Source organism: Coffea arabica, chromosome 2e (assembly GCF_036785885.1).
Source record: "Coffea arabica cultivar ET-39 chromosome 2e, Coffea Arabica ET-39 HiFi, whole genome shotgun sequence".
NCBI lineage: Eukaryota > Viridiplantae > Streptophyta > Magnoliopsida > Gentianales > Rubiaceae > Coffea > Coffea arabica.
This window is the reverse complement of record NC_092313.1, coordinates 20,642,465-20,666,761: the sequence shown is the minus strand read 5'-3', so window position 1 is coordinate 20,666,761 and position 24,297 is coordinate 20,642,465. Positions and strand designations below refer to the sequence as shown.

The window sequence follows — 24,297 nt, the reverse complement described above, 5'->3', positions numbered from 1 at the left end:
TCTGATAATATTTTTCAAATGAACCCCTAAATTTTATTTGAAACTTGTAGACTATGGCTTAAGTTATACAGATGGAAATTTTTCTATTTTTTTCATAGATGGAAACTTAATCATTCTATTTTATTCATACTGCCTTATTACATAATTTTGAAACATCAAACATATATATATATATTTTTTGTTTTCCGACATGGGGGTATCCGAACCTTCGGTTTGATTAATCTCCCTGCAGCCCGAGAGAGGGTGTCCCAACACACTCCGAGCACGTTAACTACGAGATTCGAACACCGGTCAATGTCTTAAAGAATAACTACATGATCGGTCGAACTACCCTGCGGGGATGAAACATCATACATATATGAATGTGACTTTTTTGATATTAACATGCTATTAGTATTTTACATAATATTCTTATTTTTAATTATATTATAGAGAAAATTGCAAAAACCTCCCTTGAGGTTTCTGACACTTGCACTCACCTTCCCTGTGATTTGAGAAATAGCATTGATCTCCCTTGAACTTACTGATTATTTGCATATTCAGTCTAGGCGATTAAAATATTGTTGTAGGGAGTGAAATAAGATATTTGTGCCAGATTTGCCTTTTGTACTATACGCTAAGTAGTATTAGCAAATGAATGACAAAATACTACAAATCAATTAACAATTAATAAATTTTAAGGGGTGTAGTTTATGGGCAAATAGACATTACCTATTCAAAATACCAGCTCTTTATGGGCAATACCAGCTCTTTATGAGCATTTTACTCTTAAATATTTAATTTATGATAAATACATCAATGTTTATAAGTAAAATTCAAAAAGTGTTGCAGTAATATTCTTACAAAAGGAAACCAGTAGGTTATATATTTTATATAAATTAAATGTTTTTTTTAAAAAAAATAGCCCATAAAGTATTAATTTTTTATGACTTTCCTATATTACATGAACAAAGTATTGACTCTTTATGGGTATTTTATTCTGAATCATTTAATTTATGTTCAATACATGAATGTTTGCAACTAAAATTGAAAAAGTGTTATACTAATATTTTTATGAAAGGAAAACTAGTAGATTTTGTATTTAATAAATATTAAATATGTGAAAGTAAATACAAATTTAAATTTGATACCTCTACAAGCAATTTAAATTTTTTTAAAAAAAAGATTTGTATTTTACCTCAGAATAAAATACAAATAAAGAGTCAATACTTTGTTCATGTAATAGAGGAAAGTCATAAAGAATTAATACTTTATGGGCCATTTCTTTTTTTTTTAAATATATAATTTATATTAAATAGATAACCTACTGTTTCCTTTTTGTAAGAATATTACTGTAACACTTTTTGAATTTTACTTACAAACATTGATGTATTTATCATAAATTAAATGTTTGAGAGTAAAATACCCATAAAGAGTTGGTACTTTGAATAGGTAACACTTATTTGCCCATAAACTACATTCCTTAAATTTTATTAATTGTTAATTGATTTATAGTATTTTATTATTCTTTTGCTTATACTACTTGGCATGTAGTACAAAGGGCAAATATGGTACAAATTTTTCATTTCACTCTCTAAAACAATATTTTAATCGCTTGGACTGAATATGCAAAGAATCAGTAAATTCAAGGGAGGTCAGTGCTATTTCTCAAACCATAGGGGAGGTGAGTGCAAGTGTTAGATACCTCAGGGGAGGTTTCTGCAATTTTCCCTAGGGATAATTTCAGAAACCTCCCCTGAGGTTTCTGACACTTTCACTGACATCCCCTGAGGTTCTCAAAATTTCACTTACCTCCCTTACTTTTGATTTTGTGGTAACAATCCAGTCCAAATCAGATTAAAATATTATTTTCATGTGTGAGAAGGTATTTTTATTCCATAGCTACCCTTTGCAGAAGTTGTATTAGTAGAAGATTCAAAGAAGAATAAATGATTTGGACTAATTAGTAAAGTTGAGGGGGGGTAAGTGCAATACAAAAAATTGCATGCACCAGATGTGCCATGCAACAGTTATTTGGCAGATTTTGCAACGGCTAGCTGCAAATTGCAACGGCCAGAAGGTTTGCTGTTTCAGTAGCAATAGCATATAAAGCAAAGCAACTTAACTACCTCTGAGGTTTCAAGCTATTAACATTCTTTGCTACTAATTTGGAGTGATAACAAGTGCATTTGCTGTGCTACAATTAGAGCTCTGAGTAAAAAGTTTTAGCTGCAACCATGGCCTCTTCAAGCCATAGGGGAGAATCATGGAATTCACCTACATCTTTCTCCATTAAAAACAGGTTTTGCCGCTGTAATCGCAAAGCAACCGTAATGATATCAGAGAGTGAAAGGAATCCAGACAAGTTGTATTTCTATTGAGAAATTTCCAACTTTGTGATGAATTTTAAAAAAATTCTACAAAAGGGGTGATTTTGGGTTTAATTTCCGTCAGGGGGGTCTTCGCATTTGTGAATTTCACATCGCATTCGTGGAATGCGAATGCGAGCTCTTCTCAATTTTTTTTTTTCCTTTTTTAAGAGTTAGGGAATTATTTCTAGGAAGCAAATGCGAGCTCTTATCTTTTTTATTTTGGTATTTTTTGAGAGGTAGGGAATTATTTGCAGAAAGCTTCTAATTTTTGTTTTAAAAAATGTTGCAAATATTTAAAATTTTGCAAATAGCTCGCATTTGTTAAATTTGACCTGCAAAAATTGTATTTAACTTTTTTGTTAGATTTCGCATTTATAAGTATGACTTGTAGAAAATTAGATTCAAATTTAGATGTATTAGGGTTTTAAAAATATTATATAAGTGATAAAAATTTTATAAATTGTAAAAATAAAATCAAACTGCTTGGATAATTAAATGTTATATTTGCATAAGAAATAATACAATAATCATAATAATGATAATACAATAATATTGGTGTAATAAAACTGCCATTAATTTAAATATTTACTTATAATGCCCAAAGAGCCTAATTACCAATTTTTTCTTCTCGCGCTCAAATATAACATTAACCCGCATGCGAGCTAACCTTGAAATAGAAAAAACACAGAATCCCGCTTGCGGGTTTCAGGAGTATTCGGATATTCTCATATGCACCTATGCAAATCGAACCAACCGGATATCTTATCCGTATCCCATTTTTTTAAATAAAAATCTTATAAATTTGAAAAATAAAATCAAATTTAGATGTATTAGGGTTTTAAAAATATTATATAAGTGATAAAAATTTTATAAATTGTAAAAATAAAATCAAATTTAAATAATTAAATGTTATATTTGCATAAGAAATAATACAATAATCATAATAATGATAATACAATAATATTGGTGTAATAAAACTGCCATTAATTTAAATATTTACTTATAATGCCCAAAGAGCCTAATTACCAATTTTTTCTTCTCGCGCTCAAATATAACATTAACCCGCATGCGAGCTAACCTTGAAATAGAAAAAACACATAATCCCGCTTGCGGGTTTCAACGTTATTCTGCGCTTCGTGTGTTTGCTTTTGTTTTGCTTTTGTCTTTTTTTTTCGAAATGGAGGGTTGGCGATGGAGCTTAGTACGAGAGCTCACTGAACTCTAATAGGTTTCTAATTAGGTTTCTAATAAAGACTTCGTTCGATATGTGATATTTCAGCCGAACTTCGAATCCATGGCACTTATTACGCGTTTAAGCCACCTGTCCACATTAGCAATCAAATGGCTTGATATCAAGAATTCCACAAAGGTAAATTACCTAATAACCTTGCAAAATAGGCTATCCATCTTCCTTGAGTTCATATAAAAACATTATCCTAAATACCAAAAAGGACAAGTTTGAATTCCCAATCCCACCTGTGTACATAAATTGTTCTTATTTGATTGAACTTCTTGTCTTGTAACAAATGACTCCACAGACATTTTCTTGCAAAGTACGTAATTTGAAGTCAGGCGTGTAATCTTGCATGACAAGAATAGGTACGTAAAGAATAAGAAAATTCATTATGTAACTTAAACATAAACGGTAGTAATTAACCCCAACTACTTGGGATATATCTGTAATTTTGGCCCTGATGACGTCAGAAAAGGGGCCCAATTTTTTATCAAGGGAGGTAAGTGAAATTTTGAGAACCTCAGGGGATGTCAGTGAAAGTGTCAGAAACCTCAGGGGAGGTTTCTGAAATTATCCCTATATTATATTAATATGCTGATGTAATCGCCACGTGTCCTCTCGGTCTTAATCCACAGCGTACTCAACAGTACAGAAAAGACCAGTACGGCTAGCTTTGTCTCTCTCTCTCTCACTCACACAGACACACACTGTGGAAGAGAGAGAGAGAGGGGGGGAGGGGGTGGTTAGTGATTCCTTTTATTTTTGGCGGCTGCCTGATGCAGCAGCACCTCATTCATTTTTTGAAGATCATCAATCCGCTATCCTCTCTCCTTTCTCCTTTCTTCTTTCCTACTCTGCATTACTGCGCCGACAGGAGCGTGTGTGTGACTGTGTGTTTCCCTCATCTTAAGCTTGGCACTTTGAAACTATGGAACATCAACCAGGCCAGGAGGACGTGGAGATGAAAGACGTTGACGGCGTCAGAGATTTGACGGGAATTTACCCTAGGGTTCATGACGGCGTTCAGAAACTAGTGGAAATTACGGAAATGAGGACGGCAGTGGTGGAAGCTCGAGAAGGAGAAGAGGTGAAGAAGCATGATCGTTCTGCAAATGATCATGATACTAGCAGAGAGGGTCCCGGAGCTGCCATTGTTTTATCTTCATCTCAAGTGGCGACGGCCAAAAAGAACGAACAGCCGCCGGTGGACGATTGCTGCGCTATTTGTTTCGGTGATTTCGTTCTGCCTTGCAAGACTAACTGCGGCCACTGGTTTTGTGGTATTGCATTATCTTGGCTCCCTTTTGTTTCTTGAATTTTATGCGTGCGTGCGTACGTGTTTTTTTTTTTTTTTTTTTTTTCTGTTTTTGAATAGTTCTCCACAACTCAAAGTTGCTTTTAGAGTGGTTGTTGTTTGTCGTTCACTGCTACATCTTCTGCCCTATTTTCAATTTCTAAAGTGTGAAAGCATGTTCCTTTGAAGTTGAATTTTAAGTAAACTTGTATGAATGTTGTCCTTTAAGGAAATGCAGATATAAAAACAGTTGCTTGTTGTCAAGAAAAATTTTCCTCAAGTTTTGCTCTGTCGACGTATACTATTTGTGTGTCAACTGTCGAGTATACTAGAATCGTGTGGGATGATGTTGTAGTGAATTAGTCTGGAAGAGAACTAAAATTTGAGAAGTTAATAATTTTTTTTAAAAAAAAGCTATAACTTTTTTAACCTCAATTGTATTCTTCTTTCCCTTGTCCCTTCAGCCAGGTGCATTTTGCAGTTATGGCACTATAAACCAGCACTTAAACTATGCAATTGCCCCATTTGCTGTTGCCTTATCACTAAGTTGTCACCGGAGGCATCATCACTGGCTAGTGGGGATGGGGATGTTGCTCAGGTGTTGAAAGATATTCAGCGATATAATCACCTTAGTGTGCATGGTTGGGAGGGCGTTTTCTTGGTATGCTGGGACTGATATGCTGCTGATTGTCTGAACATCTTTGATTTTTTATTATTCTTGTGGATTTTGCAATACTTAACTTTACTCTTCCAACCGTTTCTAAACCAACAAAAGAGAGATAAGGAAAAAGCTTTTGTCTGTCTATTGCTTGCATTTACTGGTAATTGCCTGTAAATGTGATAGTATTCGAGTTAATAACAGAAGCTTTTGGTTGCTAATATGATTTTCAGCACCAAATGCAGATGAATCATGCTCTGTCTCATGATTTTCATGTGATGTATTGAAGTTAGAAAGTTCCAGCCTAAGATTGCTTATCTTGACATCTCAATCAAGTGGTTTTCTCAAGCATTGAAGGAATATTCCACTACTTAGACACTTGGAAGTTTGATTAACTGAACATTTTGAAGGACTCGTTTAAATCTACACGCACTAATAACAACTACATGCTACATCTCAATCAAGTGGTTTCCTCAAGCATTGAAGGAATATTTCACTGCTTATACACTTGGAAGTTTGATTAACTGAACATTTTGAAGGACTCGTTTGAATCTACATGCACCAATAACAACTACATGCTACATTATAGGGACACATCGAGTATTTACCATGCATTTAGATATCTTCCTTCATTAAAAGGATTTAGAATCAGTGGAGTATCTGATTTGATCCTGCATAAGAAAATGGACAATGTAAGCCAGTATGTAAATGCTGCTTTTCTGGAAATTTCAACTGCTACTTGCTGACCCAAATTCTGTCAAGTTTCACTATTTTGTAAATCAAGTTAGCTGCCTGTGACCTTGGTGTGATCAATTGTCTGTTTCATTTCCTTCCTTTGCCTTTCTACTTACAGAAAATTCGTGCTTTGCCTCTCCTCATCCAGCGAATGTTCCGTGATTTAATACAACCTGGGATGCTTGGTCTTATCATTGACATACTGCGTGGTGTTGGAGTAAGTATATTATAGCAGGGTGTTGCAGTTCAACTTCTTTACACGTCATTTCTTTTGCCTAAGAGCTAATTTTCGTTTTCAAATTGAACTAACAATGTCCTCAAATTAACTTCTACTCTGAACAGTCATTAGTACATTATATCAAAAGCTCATATGCATGATACACCCAGTTAAATACTGGATAGAAGCATTTAGCCAAGGATCCTTGTAGTACATGTAGAGAAGGTTTATTGCCTCTGCAAATAGTCAGCATTCATGGCATGCTACTGACTGTAACATAATTTTTTCTGGTCTTTTTTGCATGATTTGCTTTTTTCTGAGCGGGTTTTCTTTCCTTTTGCAGTCGTTGCTGGGATTACTTTGCTGGATCTGCAACTTAGGGCCTGATCCAATTGGTAAGTTTGTTTTTATGTTATTTAAAGAAAATGGTTGCATTAGTGAATTATGCCTTTCCAGGATGTAGAATCTTATATGCACCACAATCACTAAAAAGTTTTTGTTGTTCCTCAAATAGATTATTTAAACTTATAGTCGGTTGAACCAATCACATGCAAAAGTTTTTGAGTAGCTGAATGAATGGTTTCTGTAGACAGTAAATGAGAGAGCAAGTTCATTGTTAATTCTTGTTAGAACATCACTCTCACAAAATTGTTCTGTTATGACTGTTAGATGTATTGGGTGTATGGAGAAATATTCTGCAGTTAAAAAATTCTCAATTTAATTGCTGTTGAGGTTGAAGTTTTTATTCCACCAGAAATGGGATAATTTCTGCATTTGTGCCTATCTGGTGCTTGACTTGTGAAACCAAGGTACAACTTTCTTGTCATTGTTTCTGTTGAGATGTATAAGCCAAGTAATATGATCTGCAGATTGGCTGATATATTTTCCACGAATGGCTGGTCACTGGGCTACTGCTATAGTCATCATCTTCTTTTTGGTTTACATCTGCCAAATATTGATGCGCAGGATTCAGGCAAGACGCTTGGTTGGTGTACAGTTAGAGCAGATGTAAACTCTGCCTAATTTGCAAATATAACCTTACTCCCTCTAAGAATATTAGCTGATAGGATTTTGTCTAAAGTGGTATCTTTATTCATCCCCATCCAAATACAGCTTCCAAATATCTGATGACTGCGAACCGAAATTGTAGTTCAGTACACTTGGGTGCTTGCGAAAAGTTTGATGGGCTTGTAAGTATGTTGAAGCTCCAAATTCACCAGCTGCTGAAGCAACGCATACACCTTGTTGTTCTTGTTTTCATCTAGAATAGTTTCGTACTCTTCCTTTGGATGCATGGCGTTAGAAACTTGGAAGCAGCAGATATACAGTATAGACTTCAAAAGCAGAAAGATTATGCATGTCTATTGGCGTCGGATCAGGTGTCACACAGCATCCGTGATTAATGATTTTACCCTTATTGCAGGAAAAGTTTGGTAGATGCTCATTGCACCGGTAATCTTTCCATATTAGTTTATCACTTCTATTTTGAACTTCTTTTCACTCCTATGTGTTCAATATGCCGAAGTACAAGCTGTGCCAAGAAAATATTGATCTTACCTTCGTATATGTTGATTCATAGCCATACGCATAGCTATCTGGGATAAAATAGAGCGACGCCAGGGTATATGATGATGCATGTGAAAATTGGTAAATATGCTGTTCAAGATGCAAATAGGAATTAGTTTTAATTCTCAACTCTTAACCACAGGACTAATTTCACTTTTTACTCTCAAATTGTACTCTATTCACACTTTGCACCCTAAATAAATTTCATTTTAGACATTTTTCACCTTAACCATTTAGATTTCCCTAACTGAAGTTCAATCGACAAAATCATCATCAAAAATAGCGAAACGGAGGAGACTGCAAAATAAATAACACCCATGTCGTTCTAAAGGAAATAATACTGGCACTCCTCAAAATACTAGATGAACTTTAGGAAGTGCCCAAGTTTTTTTTTTTTTTTGAGTAAGTGCTAATATTCATTTTTCTGTTTTAATTGTAACTCCTTTACTCTTTTTTGACCATTTTCAAGTATATTGTCATTTATTTGTATAATTTTTTATTTAATTAATATTGCTAATACCATCATCAGTTAAATTTGAGTGGGACAAATCTAAGAAATTAGAGTGCAAAGTGTCTAAAATTATACTTAACTACGTAAAGTAAAACCGTGATGGAAAATCAAGCTACGCTGCAAAGTAAAGCTAGTCTCTTAGCCAAATATACAGTTCCAAACTAGGAACTGGGATTAACAAAGCAAAGTATTATTATTTCCGTAGAATTAGATAGTTCATTTGATTGAAGGTTGAAGGACCAAAATCGTACTCAGCTCAAACGTCCAAAATTAGCGTAACGCCAAATGTATTTTGAAATGGCCACCCCAAAGTTGTGGAGTGGGGTTTTTCTTGCATTCACGCATATGCTCTGCTGCCTGCAATCACCTTGTTGCCTTCCGCAAACAGAGTAACGGCTCCTGTCCTCATTTGCCAGCAGATGCATTACCTTTGTGCTATGTTTCCTCCGGAAATCACCACTGCCACTCTCTTTGCATTTGTAGTACTACTACTGCAGAACAGTTGTACCATTAACAAACCCACCGTCCCTTCCTCTTAGAGCTTGCGAGTCAAAAGTGTGTTGGAAAAATTCAGAGAAGAATAATGGAAAAAAAAATAATCGAAGGAAAAATCTGCAGGTTCCTCGCAGCTGTAGCTGTCATTTTCCAGTGTAATTAACCCAACACGTATTTCTTTTTTTTTTTTTAATTCTCAAGTGTGAAAATTGGAAAACAAAGCAATGTTAATGTGTCGAAAGGAAAAACTGATAGATTTGACCCAATCCAAGAACGATTTAATATGATCTTGAAGGTTAATCATTGGTCCACTCATTCTTCTTAGAGAGTAGAGGTGTAATTGAGCTACTTGAACTCAATTCGGATTATAAATTTTGAGTTTTAACTTGAGATTGAGATCGTCGAACTCGATCTCAATGTTGTTTTGCCTCGTTCATACTCAAAATCAAATTTGATCAAATTAAGCCCAATCGAGCTTAATCTATCCCAATCAAATTTATGTAATATAAGTTTATATTTTATATAATTTTAAATTAAAGATAAGACAAATGTTTCGCACTAATAAATAAAATAAATATATATGTGTGTGTAAATCTTGACTGAACTCTACGAGTTTCCAAGTTCCACATATTAAACTTGAGCTCAAACTCGTCGCGGACTCGAGTTTTAATCAAGTAAATTTACGTGATAATCTCAAGAGACATTTGCAACCCCTCAGGAGTCCACGGTTTGGCAAGTAAAAGAAGAAAGCAGATCAAATCTAATCCAAACTAGTGGAGTAAGAGAAAAATGCAGTTTTGGTACCGAAACTTTGACGCACGAGCGGTTTTAGTTCCCAAATTTTAGACGAAAACAAATTTGGTACCGAACTTTCAAATTTTGAGCACATTAAGTACTCTTGACGATTTTTTTCCAAATTATTACCGGAAAAAGCCATGTGATAGTCACATGTCCGGCCGAAATGGAATTAAAAAAGGCCAAAAATGCAGTTTTGGTACCTAAACTTTGACGCACAAGCGGTTTTAATCCCCAAATTTTTGACGAAAACAAATTTGGTACTCGAACTTTCAAATTTTGAACACATTAAATACCCTTGATGATTTTTTCTCAAATTATTATCGAAAAAAGCCATATGACAGTCACGTGTCCGGCCACAATTGTATAAAAAAAGGCCCAAAAAATGTCAAATGCCATTATAATACTAAGTATTAAATTTAAGGACTAATAGCGTAATAAAGAAAAAATTCAAGGACTAAATAACAACACATGAGTCAACAAAACCCAAGAACTGATACAAATGAGCTCCAATTCCAGACAAATTTTGTGACTTGATTCTTAGATTAATGTACTAGAATTGGAGCTCATTTGTATCGGTTCTTGGGTTTTGTTGACTTATGTGATGTTATGTAGCCCTTGGATTTTTTCTTTATTACGCTATTAGTCCTTAAATTTCATACTTAGTATTATAATGGCATTTGACATTTTTTGGCCTTTTTTTAAATACAATTATGGCTTGACACGTGACTGTCATATAGATTTTTTTGGTAACAATTTGGAAAAAAATCATCAAGGGTACTTAATGTACTCAAAATTTGAAAGTTCAAGTACCAAATTTGTTTTTGTCCAAAATTTGGGGACTAAAACCGCTCATGCGTCAAAGTTTAGGTACCAAAACTGCATTTTGACCTTTTTTTTTCCATTTTCGCCGGACACCTGACAGTCACATGGATGTTTCCGGTAACAATTTGGGAAAAAATCGTCAAGGGTATTTAATGTGCTCAAAATTTGAAAGTTCGGGTACCAAATTTGTTTTCGTCCAAAATTTGGGGACTAAAACTGCTTGTGCGTCAAAGTTTAGGTACCAAAACTGCATTTTTCTCAGTGGAGTAATTAGTAACTTAATGCGACCGCTTCCACGGTCCACCGGTTGACAAGTAAGGGGGAGAAAACAGATCAAATCTAATCTAAACTCGAAACCGGACAGCGGTAGCAGGTGTACTAGCTAGTAGTAGTATAAAATAAATGGACCCCGCAACCCACTAGAAAATCAGGAGGCCTCCCGCGCTTCTTAGATTTCTTCGCCGTCAGTCATCATTTTATACTACTTCCCATAAAAGCGAAAATCCATTTCTTCTGCCAAAGATTCCAACCACTTTCCGTCTCACCACTCGCCGCGGTCACGAAATTAAAAGATTCCAATGAAGTTCTTCTCTTTCTCTCGCCTGCGTCTCAGAAATCGTCGTAACCCTAACCCTATCCCCAATTTTCCTGCGCATCCAAATCCAGAGCGTCATCATGCGATCCCTGGCGAAAGCGGAACGGAAGAACCAGAAGACGACGACGACGATGAAGTCCTCGCCGGAGGAACAGGTAGCCGTGGAGATGGTGCAAGTCGAGAGGCTGTCCATTTCTTAGATGAGGAGGATGATTATAGAACGGCAGCAACGTCGTCGAGTGGGTGGAGAACTGGAGATGAGGATGATGAAATTTCTAGTAGTGGAGAGAGGTATTTGACGGCGGGTTCTTCTTCTTCGAGGTCTTCTAGGGAGGGTAGGGGAATATTTGTGAATGATGGGAATTCGATGAATGCTACGGCTTCTACGACCTCGTCGGTGGCGCCTACGAGTCTTGCAGTGTCAGAAGGGAAGAGAAATACGGATAGTCCGCCGACTGATGATTGCTGTCCTATTTGCTTTGGTGCCTTCGTCGTTCCATGTAGAGCTTCCTGTGGCCATTGGTATTGTGGTATGATTTGCTACTTGTGAAACTTGCGAGTATATAATGATTTAGTAGCGTGATTTATTAAATGGAAATTGTCAGGTATTGGGTCTCGCATTCTTGTTGAAGATTAGAGTCTGAGCCTCCTTTTGAGTCTCTTATGTTATTCGCTCATTTTGACTTGTGAATTTGAGAAACATGGTAAAAAAGGGGGTCTATTAAAATTTGGTTGACTGAGGGCGTGTACTAAAATTGTTCTTCTGTGAGGTGGATTTGCTCATTAATATTTTAGGCTTGGAACTGGAGCTGTCTCATATGACAGATGTAGGTTAGAAACCATGAGTAATCAGGTGTTCTGGTTTAATTGGAACTAGAAATTCTTTCCTTTGTTATCTTTGAGAATAAGGTGTATTTCTGGTAATCCTGGAGGGCTTATTCTGTTGTACAATTATTAGCAATCTAGTGGATGCAATTTTTGAATCAGAAATTTACTTTCACTAGATGATAATCAAGTGGTGATGACTGGATGTTTATGAGTATATCTCACATTTGTTTTACAGTCTATGTTATTCTTGTGTAGAGTTGTAGTATGCTTTTCTCCTGACCCCCTTTATCCAGTCAAACTGGTTGAGGTCATAAGCTAAGAAAATAGATATTTCGTTTTCTTATTTTTGCTGGTTTGATTCCTCATCATGTGGTATTGTCTCTTTATAGGAGGCTGCATTTTGCAGTATTGGGACTATGGTGCAGCACTTCAGCCTTGCAACTGCCCAATGTGCTCCCGTAAAATAACGAATTTGACACCTGAGGCATCCTTAGTCCTGCAACAGCAAGTTGAAGTAGCTGAAGTTTTAAAAAATGTTCAAAAGTATAATCGTCTTTTTGTCGGAGGAATATATGGTTTCATTCTGGTGAGTCTGGTAGAAACCATCATCATTATCTACATTTCTTTTAAGTGTTAGGAGTGCCTGCAGATAGGGCTTTATTTAAACCTGATCTAATTGAACCAGCTTGAGTTTCATTTTTGTTGATTTGTTTGTTGTTTTCTCTTCTCACAGTTATATTTGAAGATTTGCTCCTTAGATTTCTGTATTGCTTTTATTGATTATAATATCTTTATTCTGCATAGAAACGTGATTGTATATGTATTTTGGGAGAGGGCACTGCACTATATTTTCTTTGCTCTTACATATTGGTAATTTCCAAGGAGAAACTAGAATTCAGTGGTCATAACATTTAATATTTGGCACTTAATTCTTGCAACTGCTTAACAGCAGATTGGTGATTGGTGCATATGATAATGTCTTTGAATATAGTATAGTGATCTTTTTATCAATGCACTAGGCGCTTTCTATCTTTTCCTGATTCCCGTATGCCCTTTGAACTTAATCTTTTTCATATGAGACGTGTTTTTTCAACTACCAAATACCTTAGGTAGCAATTTGAATGTTGTTATCATGCTCACTTGTTTTTCATGTTGTAATTGGTGAAACACTTGTTGTTGCATTACTTCCTTTCTACAACTTTAACTGATTTTACTGAATTTTCGTCTCATTTGCAGAAGCTGCTTGAGTTGCCCCTTTATGTCAGGAGAATGTTTCAGGATATGATGAATCCTGATAGACCTGGGGCTCATCTCAACAAATTACGTATTCTTGCAGTTAAGTTTGTTTGACTATTGCAGAGATACAGATATGTGGCAGTGAATCTTCAGATTTTCATTTGCAATGACCATGAACAAAATTGGAAACTGTTTTTTCATGGATTTAGTAGTTAAAAGTGCCAGTGATATACAGATAATTGTACTCAGACAGCAAGCATTTTTCAAGGACCAAAAAGCATGCTGCATGATTTCTGCATCAGTAGACCTATAAGGCTATAATATTTGGTTCTTCATGTACTTGTAATTCAATCACCTTCAGTGCAAAATTGTTAAATTTAATAGTTTCCCTTGTACCAATGAGTCAAGGTGCTGTTCTGATTTCCATTTTTTTTTTTTTGCCAGATGCTTATGGGTCTTCTTTACACAGTCAGCCCCTTCGATTTCTTGCGTATAGGTAATTAACTAGGATCATTGAAGATATTGTTAACAATATGACAAATTGATAGCATGATGCTGGAAAGGCACTCATTCACTTCTCATTGCTTTCTGCAGGTAGACAAAATGTTATTGATGTTTTTGACTACTCAGCAATGGCCCTCTCATTCATCTTGTATCTAGTTGGCCTTTATCTCCGAAGAAGGCGCTTCCAGCGTGTGAGGGAGATGGCTGCTATCCAACTTTGATGTGATTGCAGTGGGATTTCTATTACACAACTGCAGCGCCATGGTTGTACGTGGGTATTTTGTGATTAATACTTGGTTACCCTTTCTCCTTGGGTGTAAGTATAGCCTCTATTTCTTTTTTCCCCATTATCCAGTTTACAGGTTTGGGGTGTTTGTCGTTCAGTGGAAACTATCTGCCATATGGTTCCTCTGTTGTGGTCTGGAAATATGGATGTATATGGAAGTTCCTTCCCCTTATTTTGGTGTATAGTTTACGGTGTCACTTCTGCCAACACAGATTGTTGCCAAGCATTGTAAAAGGTGCTGAGAGTTTTAGAACTCCCTGCTTGTCTAAATGTAAAGATAATAGGCTGAAGTGCCTTTCATCTATGGTCTGTGATACAAGGGTGTTGTAACACTGCTTTAATTTCAGAGTTAGGCCACAAATTTGGTGAATTTGCACCAACTTTAAATTTCCAAGGACATGCGAAAAGCCATAATAAATAGGTCTCGTGGTTAATATTAAACATAAAGAGAATTTCATAAACCAACACATTATTATTATTCCTTACCACTTGAAATATCTAGCCAACCTATTGCAGTGCTATGCATAATGCAATTATAACACACACACGACACAACAGCTAAATGGACGATAGCTAGCAGCAGCAGGCAAGGTATAACTGTACAATAGCTAATAGAGACTGGAGATAAAGAGGAGTCTGCTGTAGACGGCTGGTGATGAAATAGAGGGTTAGCCGTCCTTAGGGTTAGTTCATTTTGATCAACTCTTTCATGGACAACCGGACATACAGACATATAATAGCTCCCGGGACCCAAAGTCACTGATATTTTCAAATATAGCAATATACGTGTCCGCAAATATGAAGCACCCTTGTATAGAGATATAAACGGATGAAACACTAAAACGAATTACCAACATCCAAAAGTGCACAATATCGATGAACAAGATAGTATACATGCTCGTCAAAGGAAGATTGGTGTTATTACATTATTATTTGCTGCCACCGACTAATATAACAGAATTTGATACATCGACACAAAGTTTCCTTCAAACATTACTTTACTGTGTTTAGCTTGAATAGACTGGTAGACAGCCACTCGCTACTTTCACAGCACAGAAGAGGAATACAATCCCTAACGCTAAGCAATAACTGTGTCCTGTCCTTTATTTCACTAATATTTACATTTCCCCTAACCCCTTCTTCACAATAATGTATCTTAAACTTGAATTTCGAATCATACAGCAACTAGAATCCCTAATACATTATATACAAGAGAACCAATAACTGTGTTTCTCTGGATGTTCTTTACCAGAGTACTATCTGACTTATTTCTCTCTTCACACGTTCTCCAACAAACGTGCATACCATGGCCCATGAACATTCATTGACACGGTAGCTGCCACCACCAGTACTGATGCAGCGCCAACCACCTCATCCAAAAGACTAGCTGCACCAACTTGCCGTAATGCAATCTCAGCTAATTCTCTTCCATGCGTACCACTACCACCAAGTACAACACCTCTACTAGCTACATAGATTGCATGGGATATCCGACTAAAAATAGTATCCCCAGCTTGAAGGCTTTTGGTTAACATCCGAGCCATGATATTTTTTATCGATTGGAGCTTCGTGTTATCAACAGAACCACAATCATCTACAACTCTAGTTATTAACTCAGTGATCTCCAAGATACCAGCATCCTTGGTCATGTCCAGGAGATCAGTCAATTGTCTAACGCTACTCAAGACAATACGCTCAGTGTCCCCATGGCTGATTGCGATTCTCTCACTAAAAAAGGTCTGCTGCAGGACTAGGATGCTGCAATACAAACAAAAATATATAGGTATCAATACAGGAGAGACACATTAATGTATCTGGAAAGATCTTATACACTAAGCACACTTGTACTAACCTTGTAGCAATTACAATGATCTTCTGAATGCGAGCCTGAACAGTCCTCAACCTCATAAAATTGAGCTTCAGGGTTTCAGGCAAGCTTGCTTCGGTTATACCAGAGATCTCACTAACCAACTTTAGCAACCCAAGCCTCACCATCAAATCCACCTTTTCTCCCTTGCATTCTGCCCCTGGAGAGGTAGCAGCACAAAAAAAGAACATATCAAACATAGACCATCGGAAGCTGAGATATGTATGCCAAACTCGAAGTTTAAAATTTCAGAATGAGGGGGAAAAATCAATAAAAATGGAAAAAACATCAACCTGAAGAGCTAGTAGCAGAGGAAGAAACTAGCGATGCTTGATTTCCACTTCTCACCGAAAAGCTTCCCCCAGTTCGAAGTGTGGTTGAAGGCACCGACCTTTCAGATGAGGATTCATGGCTTCTAATCAATTCCAACAGAATATTAGTGTGTTCGGCCCATTGTTGGTCTTTAATGTCTCTTACAGACAAAAGCCACTGCATTGTCAGTGGTAAGGTGGTCAGGGCATCATCAGGATCCCCACAGTGTTTGATGAAAGCTTTCCTAAGAAAATCCAGACCAGCAGGTCCCTTGAGCAATGGTTCGAGAAGTCGTATACGTGCTTTACTGACCTCTTGCTTGAGTGTCTGTAGTAGGAATCAATTATATGTGAGATGCGGAATTGCACACAGCATGTAAATTAAGAAATGTGAACACATGGATGCACATATTCCGTGACAGAATAGCAAAAATACTAGTATGCAATCATATTTTAGTCTTACTTTTTCATAATAATTTCCCAAAGATTACACAATCTAACACTGCCCACCCATTCCCCCCGCCCGTGGAAAAAAATCCCTCTCTTCATGCTTTCCACACTATCTATCTCAATATTTTCACGTTACTTGCATGGAAAGAATTTACTTATCAGGAAGCTGCAGAGGTCCATTAGTTCTATTTCAATCCTAATCATATTGGAAAACAAGTTAAAATGCAAAAAAAAGGTATACTAACCTGTATTTGGTCTAATACATAACGCAAACCCCTAACAAGTGCTATGATATGCGACTTTCTTGATGCATCCCCAGCTCGACACATCTCAGCCAATTCTTCCAAAAACCCACGATGTTTAGCCTTCAATTCTTCGGTATGAGCCGGAGCAGAAAGCTTCTCTACTGTGATCAGTGCAAACTCCAAAATCTTCCCAAGATAGTCCATGTCTAGATTACCCGTACTCAATACCTTTTTCATCAAATTCAACACATTAAAAACACAAAGTTCACTGCTGGTGCTTATTCATTAACTAGATGGATGCACCAAGTTGACTGGTAATAGAAACAACTGAGTACCTGAGAAAGAATGTCCAGATCAATCACTTCAGAAATATCTCCTTTCCAGCTCTCTGGCGCCATCCATCTAATTTCATCTCTGACCTCCCTCATTAGTTCAATAATGCGGCCAAAATTTGGTTCATTCTGTTCCACTGATTCGATTATGCCATCCCAGAAAGCTTTCTTCATTGTCTCTTTCACCTTTTCCTGAAAAGCACACAAATGTTCAAAGTCAATCTCACAAGAAGCTAAACTTTCTACCAGCTACTTTAGCACAAGTTGTTGCTTGTCCTAGAAAACATTCAGCATGCATCAAAGAACAGCTTTATGTTAATAACTAAACATATCTTATGGTGCACGCACAAAAAAAAAAAAAATTCCACAACTAAATTCATAAGCTAATCTACAGCCCTGTGGGGAGGGGGGGGAGGGGGCAAATGTATGCAGTGGATAAATTTAAACTTCAATATCAGTCAATCAACTAACCTCCATACTGTTTTGGCTGCCATCTGCAAAACTAATGTTTTCATCATGTACAAGTTGCTCTCCATGAACGCTTTCGTTTACAATCAACTCATTCTCCAAATCCATCTTCACACCAGAAGTGTGGGACTGCCTGTCAGCACTAACTTCACTCAGATTATCTTTATCCCCAAATAATCTCCTCGCCACATTATTTGGCTTTTGAGTATTCCCATTCACAGTACTACTTTTTTCTGAGGTACCGAGACAAGGATGGGAAGTTGGGATACTAGCAGTAATGGGAGAAGAAACATCAGTGAAAGGTGAACCAACAGGACTCCCATTCTCCCTTGCCTGAAAATATTTTGTTCTTGTTTCAGAAATTGCAGTTTCCATACGTTTAATGCCAGCATCCCCACTCAGATGATGAACCTTCTCCCTCAAAAGTTTCTGATCTTCTGTTACCTACACATCATGAGAGAAGAGAACAAAATTCAGAAAAGAAGTTTTGATAAACCAACAATCAGACTGAATTAAAGGCCCCTACAAGCAGAATGATCTTCCTTACAGCAGTGTACTAGAAAAATTGAAAAAGGCTTTGATATCAAACTAAAAATTCATTAATGCAGTTTCTTTTTTTGGTATTAAATTATTGGAAACATCCTCCATGTTCTAATGTTTATTTGAAAAGATGAATGGTAGCCGCAAACCTGTCTCTGTATAGCCTTCATATCATGAGTAAGAGAACCACTCTCACCCTCAGGAGTCATCCTGCAAGTCTGAATCATTGAAAGCTCGAGATGGCAAGCAGCTCTCACTAAATCCTCCTCGAGAGACTCGGCATCTTTCACTTTCCACACAACAAAGCTATTCAAATAAGAACACCATGCTGAATCGAAAGCTGCAAGCTGAGACCTAAAGTTCAATCTTCTTGTTGACGCATGATCAGGATTGTTAGAATTCTCTCTAGGCCCATATAACATAATTTCAACCAACAACTCAAATTCCCTCACAAATTTTTCAGCAGACTCTGCCAGAGCAATTTCACGATCTCCATGACCACTAAAAACTGAGGCTGGGTGGCCCAGTATCATGTAAGCACAAAGCACAACTCTCACTTGGTACCTAGATAATTTAGGAGGAGTTTTGGGTGCTTGTTTGCTGGAGCCTTGTTTCCTAGCCTCTCTATTTCCCATAGATTTCCTGGGTGTAGCTCTCCTTTTCGGGGATGCTACTCGCTTGAGAAGGTGATCAATGTCATCCCAACTAGAAGGACTAGGAGTCGAAGCAAACACCCGTGACAATACATATCGAATCTCAAGCCGGTCAAGCAAAGCTTTTGTCGTCTTAAGTGTAGATCCTGATTCAATCATAAGTGCCAGCTTCTCAAATGGCAATGCTGTCACAGAGCTCTTATTAATTTTCAGTGCATTGTAGGACTTTGCCAGTTGTAGACTGGTTTTCCTCAGCTTATAAAAGCACCTCCAGCACCTGTAGTAAGCAATGTTAAATCAGTTACTGAAAATCACATCTAATTTCTGAAACTGAAAATACATTTTAGACACACATATAGTATATTGAATTTGATCAACACCCTCCTCATGCCCAGTTGAATGTGTGAATAACGTTTGAAGGATTACACACAATGATTTAAAATGTAACCTAGTAACGTCTGTTCGTTCTGCTGCATGTGCAAGGCATAAGATGCTATAGGAGAGTTTCAAGGATACAGGTTGCAAGGATTAGTGATTATGCTCTTTGGAAAGTATACAATCCTCAACCCAATCTGTAACTGTAACATTCAACTTAAAGGCCAACTACCCCGCGACTTCGGAGCAGCGTACTTGAAACTGACTTATTTTCACATGCATATGAAAAAGGGTAGCTTTCATTTATATACCTTGCCAATTTCCTAGAAAGAACATCCGCCTGCTCATGGATTTGTTTCCCATTACCACGAACAGAACCATGGCCCCTTCCTCTCTGCATCAAATATTCCGCTCTCTGTCTCTTAGCCTATTAATCACATAATCCACCAAAAGTTAAAATGATATAAATAAAAGTGCTGGAAGACAAGCTTTACCAATTGTTGGCAATGTTTCTACATGTATAGATGTATCTCAAAAGTTTTAGTCAGGTTGAAATGATAAAACTACCCGTTGAAGCCTGTCTTCCAACTTGTTTTGTATTTCCCGTCTCTTAATCTCCCGCTGGTGAGAGATGCGCTTTGCTACCTTTCGCACTTGAAGTATTCTTGCACATGCCCTCTTTTTCTCAGCTTCCAGCAAACCTAATCGCTTCTTCTCAGCAGCTGCACGCTTTTGACAGATAGCAGCACGAATTCGCTCCTTATACTTGCTCTCTCGAGCCATCCTTCGCAATAATGATTGAGATGTCCTCTCCTTCAACATGGCCCTCCTTTGCTTGTAAGCCTTCAGGATAAGCATTCTATTAGTTTCTGCCTGCTGAACCCGCAATTCCATCTTTGTGCCTAATTCAGCTCTTTCCTTCCTAAAACGCATTTCTGCACCATTTTTAGCTGCTTGCCGCAGCTCATCCAGCTTTGCAAGGCGCATCCGAGCCTCTGCTAGAATGCTCAACCTATTGGTGAAACAGATACTAAATCAGTGGGTAACACAATCCCGGTTCAATCAATATTTTCGTACATAGGGTTATAATCTTCCAACATTATGATATAATGATTATCGTAATAAGTATCTTCTAAGGGTTTCCTGGTATGGTTCTTCGCATGATAGCAATTCTAGGTTATGTTACACTATCAGTTCCTGTAAATTTTCTGGTGCACGTAGATATAAATACCTGGGGCAGAAATTGCAACCACATACAACAAACAAAAGTGAGTAAAACAAGCTGAAATAGAGGAAAGGGTTGTAAATGAGCAACCAAAATTTCTTAAAGGCATGAAATGCAGTCTTGCTGTGTCTAAAACAAAGAGTATGTCAAGTCAAACAGATGACAAACTATGCTTTCTTTCTATTTTCTGGTTGTTTAGGGGTTGACATACAGGGGCAAGCATGTCATAGATAAAAAAGCATATATAGGATAGAAGAAGGTAGTTGACCGCTTTGAAAAAAGACACAAGTGACTAATATAGAAGACGCTACTTAACAGGGTTGGCCAAACAAGTATACTTAAATGGCTTCCATATAATTTTATTCACCGTTTTGGGAGAAGGTAAAAGGCAGGCAACATGATTAAGAAAGTAAAGTCCACTAAGCACCATGATAGCACTAAAAAGGTTAACTATAGCCTTACAGAATCCCCTAACCGGGACACTTTATCATATATCCCATAGGGCCAAGATAATAATAATGACCTCCATATGAATTACCTATTGAAATTCAAAAACCGTAATAAACAAATCTGAAAAAAGGGAGCTAATTATATGTGTAGTTTCTCGACAGTAACAGCGGAGTCCCCCTAACCAAATGAAGCCAAAAACACAAGAACTCATTATAGCGACATAGGATTCCCGAGCAGGAACAACCCTTTCTGTAAAAGTCAAAGCAGAAATTTTACCTTTTCTGTTCAGCAGCTTGAAGCTTAGCCTCGAGACGCTGTCCACGATCGTCCTCGTCAGATGAGGATTGTGAAGGACTTCTGGGCTTCGGCCTTGCCTTGCTTGATAAATGCTCGTAAAATTTCTGCAAGTAAAAGAAAACATCCTTCATGTAAAGCAATATAAATAACAAGAAGAAATTCATAGGCAAAAACAAGGAAACTATAACAAGTATTACTAACACATGCAGTTAAGATAAAACAGCTCTTCTGGCTATTAAAAAGAGCAAAAAAAAAAAAAAGTAATCTTCAAGACTTAATTTTTAGGATGAGAAAAGGATTATTTTTTAAGACAAGAAAACAAAAAAGTTATTTTCAAGACTAAATTTTTAGGATGAGAAAAGGATTATTCTTTAAGAAAAGAAAAAGGACGAAATAACTAAATAAAATAAAATGTAATGTAAAAGGAAGTTCAAACAAGTGATTGAGGAAATTTGTAAAGAGAAGAATCACCCAACCCACACCTAACACTGAAAAAAAACATCCTTCAACCCAAAGGCATAAAAATTCACACTTTACAAAGATTAAAGGCGAGAACTCAAAAGATTCTACTAAACAATACAGTAATTCAAGTGATAGTCGTATTAAAAATTAAGTAAGACGAAAGAAATATCCTAGCTTTGTCAAGAGAACGGAGTATAACTAAGGTTTTTTTTTCTAAGGAAAAGAAAAAAGAAAAGAAAATCGGCAGAAGGACATGTAACCTGACGACGAAGATGAGCGTGACGAAGCTTGGCTTCAATTTGTTCAACAGTAGGAGGAGTGGAAGTTTTGGGGTCGGACATCCTCCGGAGAAGCCTGGAAGGCATCTTGGGCGGCGAACAAGACATGGCTCCATCGATCACCGGAAAATCCATGGCTATTCCCACCGGTGACGTCACCATTCCAGTCTCCGGCGTCTCCACTCCCATCTCAATCTCAAATAATAAAAAATAAACACTGTGATACTAACTGATCACTCCAGAATTCTTCTTATTAGTAATTAACTAACAAGAAAAAAAAATGAGAATCCAATTAATCGATCAATAATAATTATCTACCCTCAACAACAATTTCTTTTTTTTTTATATATGTATATACACATATACCGGGAGAGAAATAAAGAAGGGGAAAGAGGAGAAAAGGAGAAGAAGTTGGCGTCGGAAAAGCGTTGCGACGATTGAAATTGAAAGAAAATTCTTTCTGTCACCAATCCACAAGTCTTTAAAAAAATTCTCCGCAAAGAGTTCCTTCTTATTCTTCTCTTCTTTTTGCAATAGGAGAATGAGCAGCAGTAAGAAACGTGCTCGGCTTTTGCTTCTTTTCCTTTTGTCGTTTTATTTACCAATTAAAATGTCTGCAATTGGGGACCGCTTTCTGTACTGGTTGAATTGAAATTGGATGAGCGGAAAGCGTGTTGGGAATGTGGGGACGTGCGAAGTAAAGCGTGTGATTAGCGGATTAGAGTCCACGTCATCCATCGTATGCTACTGCTTTATTTTTATTTTTTTTTTTTTTTTATCCTTCCCCCAACGGTACTCCTTGTTGGTTTCTACCGCCGTACTGTATACCGGTACGTTCCGCTCATTTACTCCGATTTGTTTGATGCTGCTTCTTTTTTCTTTTTTTTTTTTTGGACCGTTTCTCCTTTTAGACGGTTTTGCCCCCGGCTCCTATCCCAGGCAGCCTCGTTGCCATAATGCTGCTATAGAATTTTTATGTTGATGAAGAGCTAGAATTTTTATTTATTAGTACCAGTTACTAAAGTTGAAAAGTCTCTATTTATTGGCATTTATATATTTTTAATTGAATTTTAATTCTGTTGGTTTGTCGAGTACCATAAAGAGGCACAATAAAAAGTGGCTCCAATTTTTTTTACCCTCCACAAAACTCGTTTGAATTATATTTGATATATGTGAAGTAGAAAATATAAAAAATTTTCTGCAAAAAACTATAATCCCAGCAGGGATCTTCCAAATTGTGATAGTAACTTTTAAAGCTTTAAAAGTGGAAGTATGTATAAGGGCTCGTATTTTATTTTTTTAGAATAGTAAATTAATCCCATCCGCACTTCAAGCAGATTTTCCTTCATCTTAATTAATAAAACTTCATGCTTTTTCTATATAAAAAAAAATGACGAATGGAGTAAATTCTTTTCTATAAATGCTAATAAGCGATTCTAATGAAAAAAAAAACTTAGATGCAAGCGTAGTTTCTACTATCTACAAGATTCTGGGTCATGAATTATTGATTGTACATCATTCCCTGTATTTTCCTAATGGGAAAAAATTTAGAAGTTTCTCGTGTCAAATTTCTTTTGAGCCAGCTGAAAAGTTAGGAAGTCATGTACAATGTGAAAAATTCAAGGAATGAATATTATGATTTCTAGACTAATTAATGACACAGAGATCTCAATAGAAATGATAGGGATTATGTTTAAAGTACAGAGTTTTGTCTTGTGTTGAAATCCATTGGAGAAAAATATTCGATTACCCCTCATTTGGTATACGGGATTGCTTGGAATGGAAGGGTCTTTCCACCCAAAATGGCAGTAAAAGAAATTTGTTATTTCAAGGTTTCATGACTAAGTCAGAATTGAATGTTTACTCAGTTTCTAACATTTGGTATAATTAATATTTAGATGTAAGAATGAAATATACCTGTTGGACTTGGATTTTATCCCACAAACCGTTTATTAGGATAAAATCCAAGCCCAACAATACTAAATACAACTGTAACTTAATTATTTTGGATTAGTTTATAAGATGTGTTATGTGTTGTTACTTTTTGTTTTATCTATTCTATAGTATTTGTCTATTTAAATGAAAACTTGATATTTTTAATTCAAAAATGAATGAGAATTGATATTAGAATTATTCAATTGTAACACTTGATTCATTCTAATATATAGATTTTTAAGTTAAAATTAGCAACATAAAATATGAATTACATGAAAT

General features: G+C 36.5%; 3 protein-coding genes across 6 annotated transcripts; 2 read left to right on the top strand and 1 right to left on the bottom strand.

The window, feature by feature from the left end:
* The first annotated feature begins 4,252 nt into the window (after positions 1-4,252).
* Positions 4,253-7,925, top strand: LOC140036840 (uncharacterized). 3 transcript variants are annotated; one of them, XM_072079795.1, is made up of 6 exons: positions 4,253-4,865; positions 5,344-5,540; positions 6,391-6,489; positions 6,833-6,884; positions 7,359-7,462; positions 7,645-7,925. In XM_072079795.1, exons 1-6 carry the CDS (start codon positions 4,514-4,516, stop codon positions 7,681-7,683), a joined length of 843 nt encoding a protein of 280 aa, XP_071935896.1. In that variant the 5' UTR covers positions 4,253-4,513; the 3' UTR covers positions 7,684-7,925. The 3 variants fall into 3 exon arrangements, with proteins under 3 accessions (XP_071935896.1, XP_071935897.1, XP_071935898.1); XM_072079796.1 differs by lacking the exon at positions 7,359-7,462; XM_072079797.1 differs by lacking the exon at positions 7,645-7,925 and having other exon boundaries at positions 7,159-7,442.
* A 3,187-nt stretch (positions 7,926-11,112) lies between these two features.
* Positions 11,113-14,500, top strand: LOC113731880 (uncharacterized). 2 transcript variants are annotated; one of them, XM_027257375.2, is made up of 5 exons: positions 11,113-11,806; positions 12,494-12,690; positions 13,341-13,439; positions 13,785-13,836; positions 13,935-14,500. In XM_027257375.2, exons 1-5 carry the CDS (start codon positions 11,260-11,262, stop codon positions 14,063-14,065), a joined length of 1,026 nt encoding a protein of 341 aa, XP_027113176.1. In that variant the 5' UTR covers positions 11,113-11,259; the 3' UTR covers positions 14,066-14,500. The 2 variants fall into 2 exon arrangements, with proteins under 2 accessions (XP_027113176.1, XP_071935895.1); XM_072079794.1 differs by lacking the exon at positions 13,785-13,836 and having other exon boundaries at positions 11,120-11,806; positions 13,935-14,151.
* A 525-nt stretch (positions 14,501-15,025) lies between these two features.
* LOC140036839 (uncharacterized) lies at positions 15,026-22,705 on the bottom strand. Its single transcript, XM_072079793.1, has 11 exons — positions 22,066-22,705; positions 21,323-21,447; positions 19,939-20,383; positions 19,683-19,798; positions 18,493-19,273; positions 17,807-18,247; positions 17,339-17,527; positions 17,004-17,231; positions 16,291-16,636; positions 15,983-16,157; positions 15,026-15,888 (listed from the first exon to the last, which is right to left on the bottom strand). The coding sequence occupies exons 1-11, from the start codon at positions 22,270-22,272 to the stop codon at positions 15,408-15,410; spliced, it is 3,534 nt and encodes a 1,177-aa protein (XP_071935894.1). The 5' UTR covers positions 22,273-22,705; the 3' UTR covers positions 15,026-15,407.
* Positions 22,706-24,297: the final 1,592 nt, after the last annotated feature.